Here is a 5,000-nt window from a genome sequence, read left to right as displayed (position 1 = left end):
AACACCTCTGTCCTAGATAAACCTGGATTTAATGTGATTGCACGTTTTTTTTTTTTTTTTTTTTTTTACTGACCATAGCCAAGCGATATACGCCCAATCCCGGCGCTCCAGCCAGGAGGATAGCCACGACAAAATCTCTCATTCCCGTTGTCTGATCCTGCCACCACTTGACGTGATATCTTGTCACCCGTCATTAATGGGTTAAGAAGTTACTCAAGGCAACCATAGCCTTAATGGCTACTTGAAACAAGTAATAAAAACAGGAAATAATTCAGCTGTAATGCCTAGCGAAGTTCAGTATTAAAAAAATGTGTTAAGCTTCTGGAAGGCTATGAGCTGGCAATCTGCAAATTGAGATCTGGTCGTCCCGGGAACAATTCTAATTGTGCTTTGACATTGTGGAGCCTGTAATGTAAGGTAACCGCCCCCCCATCCCAATTACAAAAAGATTAACCCATTCACGCCGGGTGGTACAGCGTCTGTACCGCGACCTCTCTGAGCCCGGTGGCCGGGTGGTACAGGTGTGGTACCACAAATTTTTGCTTCGATATTCCGGCTGGTACATACGTTGTACCACCGCCACCTCGCCCACCATAAGTGCCAGAACATGCGTCTTTTTGACTTTTTCTTTTTGTTATCGTGTTTTTGAAGTGACGTCAGAACCCACGTGACTTTCTATGAAGACAGAATTCACGTGACTTTCTGTGACGACAGAATTCACGTGACTTTCTGTGACGACAGAACTCACGTGACTCTGTGACGACAGAACCCACGTGACTTTGTGACGTCAGAACCCACGTGACTTTGTGACGTCAGAACCCACGTGACTTTGTGACGTCAGAACTCACGTGACTTTCTGTGACGACAGAACCCACGTGACTTTCTGTGACGACATAACCCACGTGACTTTCTGTGACGACATAACCCACGTGACTTTTCTGTGACGACATAACCCACGTGACTTTCTGTGACGACAGAACCCACGTGACTTTCACGTACGCGACTTTCGGTGACGTTGCAGCCCGCGTCATCGGAAACTACGTCACTCCGATGACCTGATTCGTCAATTACTTCCACGTAGGGAATTGTGACGTGGTAACGCGGGAAAATGGGGTATAAATAGCCCCCTGGAACACCTCAGAAATCACTCTGCTTTCGAGATGGCTCCCAAGCGCTCCTGCTCCGCTGCCCGCTCCGCTGCCCGCTCCGCTGCCCGCACCCTGTTGCTCTCCACCTCTTCGGAGGATGACCCTGCTCAGGTCTCGAGCACTCCGAAGAGGCCCCGCCCTGGGCCATCCCACCTTCCCGACGACTTCCGTGATCTTCCTCATGCCCGACCTCTGACTGTCTTTGACTTCTCGTCCTGCGACGAGGACAGCGACGACGACGCCGACTACCGTCCTCGCAGGCAGTCAGAGGAAGAAGGTCACGGGGACAGCTCCTGTTCGGAGGACGAGCAGGAAGACTACGTCGGCCTGGTGGATACCACGCTGGAGAGCGACGAGCCCTTGTCCGCTTACGTGGACCGTAGGCGAAGCAGGAACGAGCCTGGGACTCCCTCTTTCGTTTGGAGAAAGAGGGACAACTTTCCTCGAAAGCATGCGTTCGCTGCCCATCCTGGGGTCAAGGCCGACCTGGATGGGTCCAGCACGCCACTGGAGATCTTCAGGTGCTTGTTCCCTGAAGATCTCCTCCTCCACATCATCACGGAGACCAACTTGTAAGTAGTCATCATTTACTCACCTTTTGCTCTATATTGTTATATGTTTTGTGTATAGATGTCCTCCCTCAGACAATGTTGGAATTGTTTTACTTATGTTTGATTTTTACTCTTCTGCAGGTATGCTGAGACACGCCCTCCTCCCTCCTCATCCCATATGAGGAAGTGGACTCCACTGTCCAGGGAGGAGTTCTCTGCATACATGGGCCTCCGTGTGAACATGGGGCTGCAGCCCCGCTCGAACTACCGCGACTATTGGTCCACCGACGAGCACCTGCGGTCGTACCTATACTCAGACGTGATGGCGCGGGACAGGTTTGACCACCTCACCAGCCACCTCCATTTCGCCCATTTGGAGGAGGGTGAAGGCGTCCCCGCAGATCGTCTGTGGAAGCTACGACCGGTGATCGACTCCCTGGATTTGACCTTCAAGTCCACCCTCGTGCCCGACAAGGACATCGCCATCGACGAGTCCTTGTGGAAGTTCCGTGGGCGCTTGGGGTTCATCACCTTCAACCCTTCGAAGCGAGCTCGCTTCGGGTTGAAGGTATACAAGCTGTGCGCCTCCACGGGCCCGTCGTCCGGGTACACCTCGTGTTTCCGGATTTACACGGGCCAGGACCGTGGGGACGTGCCAGCTGGGACGAAGGTCGTCTTGGAGCTGATGGAGAAGAGTGACTGTTTGGGGAGGGGTTACAGTGTCTTTGTTGACAATTGGTATACCTCCCGTCTCTTTTCCACATGCTTCAGGAAAGGCGGACGAATGCGGTGGGTACTGCGCGCATCAACAGGAAGTGGATGCCGAAGGACTTCACCGCACTGAGAAGAGGCGAGATGGACTACAGGAGTACCCCTACGGGCATGCTCTGCGTGCAGTGGCATGACCGTAAGGTGGTCACCGTACTGTCTACGGTTCATCGCGCCTCGGTCGACGGAGACGGAAAGCCCCACGCCATTCTCGACTACAACGTCGGGATGAAGGGCGTGGACGTGGGCGACCAACTTTCCGCCTCCTACCCCACCACTCGGAGGTCGAGGGTGTGGTACAGGAAGGTGTTCTTCTTCCTGTTCGACCTGGCGGTCGTCAATGCCTTCGCCGTTCATCGGACACTAGGCGGCCAGAATTCCCAGAAGGAGTTCCGGTTGAAGCTGGGTAAACTGCTCATCGGCGGCTACCGGTATGGTAACGCGCCGATGACCAGGAGGACCGCCCTTGACGAGGGTGTTCTACAGGCCAGCTTCCGCCACAGACGAGGGCACGACGACCGCATTCTCAGCAACCCGCCTTGCCAGGGAGTCGGCTTCGATGTCGCGTGTGTTCCCGCAATGGAATACAGCGAAGGACCAAGACGCGGTGCATAACCTGCGGCGTGGGGTTATGCCAGTATGACTGCTTTGATGAGTGGCACGACTTCGTCTGAAGTCGTGCCACTCGTCAAGGTAGTCATGCGTACAGTACATATGCTTTTATGTACCTTCTGATTCTCTACATATGCTTATGTAGTGATTGTTGTTTCTACATATGTTTTTTATGTAGTTTCTTCCATTATATACATGTTTGTATATATATGATTGTATATACATTGTATATACATTGTACATATGCTTTATGTACTTGTTGTTTACCTTTTCATCAATAAAACTTGTTATTCTTTCCATAATTTCTAATTTTCCACCATAAACATACAGTACAAAGATGGATACATAAGAAAGCAGAATGAACTCAGAACTCAAAGTTATAACCAGTAAAACATAGTGCGATCTTGTAAAATCGTAAAAATCGACTTGTAACTATTTTCGTTTTTTCAGCTTTTTAGCTCATTATTACGTATCAAAGGTAATCACACAAATCGAAGACGAATACATAAGAGAGACGAATGAACTCTATACTCAAACTTATAACCCATAAAACATAGTTCCGGGTTGTATTATGGATGAGAAAGGAAGTTTAGAATCGTGTTTTATTCCATATCATTCTTATAAAAATCGGCCGTAAACATGGCAAATCAGAGACGATTGAAAAAATATTTTTGGAACGCGTCCTCCACTCAGCGCGGCAGACGAAAAACAGCCCGGCGAGCGGGTCTGGCTGGTTTAGCTACCCCCGGCAGAGCGGTGTGGCGACACTCGGCAACCCCCGTCGTCTATGGGTTAATAAAGGCATCCTAAGGTGTATGGAGAAGTGTCCCACCATTTGGCAGCTATTTTCAGATGGTCAACTTCACTCCCCCCCCCCCCCCTAACTCTTTAATGTCCTTTGTTTGAAGCCCTACCTCTTTAAAGTAATCATCTGAAATATGATTCCCTTAGGCAACTTGATCATGGTCACAGTAAGTGCAAAAAGGGAAAATGAAAAAGTTAAGAACATGATAAATCTTGGTGTGTCTACGAGAGAGGTAAAACACATAAGTATAATAAATATGAGGCCACTTGCGAATGTAACAGGAAAGAGCTCAGGATTGGCTGAGCCTTTGAGGTAAACCCTGATATCATCATAAGGTCACACATCACCACATACGAAGGAAGATCACACTAAAATCACAACTTCCGCAAAAAAATAAAATTAATAATAATAATAATAAATCACCCCTTCTCTGAAAACGGCGCATTTCTCACAGGTTAAAGAAATCATGCTTACCTTAGCCTTGGGAATTCCTCATTGAAATCACGACACACTCGTGGAGAGCACTCCCTCAGAGCCAGGATTTTGGCAACGATTTCATTTCCTTGCCATTTCCCGCGCCACATTTCTCCTGAGGGACTTATAGCAATCTTGGTGTGAAGAGCCAGGTCATTGATATTGATACCTTTGTGCCTGGAGAGGGTAGGGTCGCCTGCAAAGTATAATAATGTGAGACATTCTATGGACTGCATTTACAAGGGTATTTGTTTCATATATCAAAAGAAAGTGTCATTATCCAAAAAAAAAAAAAATTACATATCAAAGAGAGACAGAGTCAGACTGTCCAATTATGCCACAATTACGTTAACCAGCCCCAATTACACTGTCCGATCTACAAATTCCTTGCAGAGAATTTATACTTACGGCTACGAGTCTTCAAACCAAGCCAACTCTGATCCTTGAAGGCAACCTTCTCAAGATTTTGGCCACAGTCCACAGCCAAGCCTGTTAAAAGGATCATTGATTTCTGTGAGTCAATACTATAGTGAAAAGACATATCTAACTCTCACTTGCACAAATAATCACAACACATAAAAAGCCAGACAGACAGACAGACAGACAGAGAAATAAAGACACACAAATAAAAATACAAACACA

General features: G+C 48.2%; 1 protein-coding gene across 9 annotated transcripts in view; it reads right to left on the bottom strand.

The window, feature by feature from the left end:
* Ilk (integrin linked kinase) overlaps positions 1-5,000 on the bottom strand; it is a 20,212-nt gene that overhangs the window by 5,810 nt on the left and 9,402 nt on the right. For all 9 annotated transcript variants that reach the window (XM_043002538.2, XM_086542580.1, XM_043002543.2 and 6 more), the window contains exons 5-6: positions 4,767-4,847; positions 4,359-4,554 (exon numbers count right to left, since the gene is read on the bottom strand). In XM_043002538.2, the coding sequence (XP_042858472.1) occupies positions 4,359-4,554; positions 4,767-4,847 (277 nt within the window). The remainder of the gene's footprint in view (positions 1-4,358; positions 4,555-4,766; positions 4,848-5,000) is intronic.

Source organism: Penaeus japonicus, unplaced genomic scaffold, assembly GCF_977035675.1.
Source record: "Penaeus japonicus unplaced genomic scaffold, GWHDUDI00000001_assembly GWHDUDI00000012, whole genome shotgun sequence".
NCBI lineage: Eukaryota > Metazoa > Arthropoda > Malacostraca > Decapoda > Penaeidae > Penaeus > Penaeus japonicus.
Note: the sequence above shows the minus strand (reverse complement) of the source record. Positions and strands in the feature narration are given on the sequence as shown.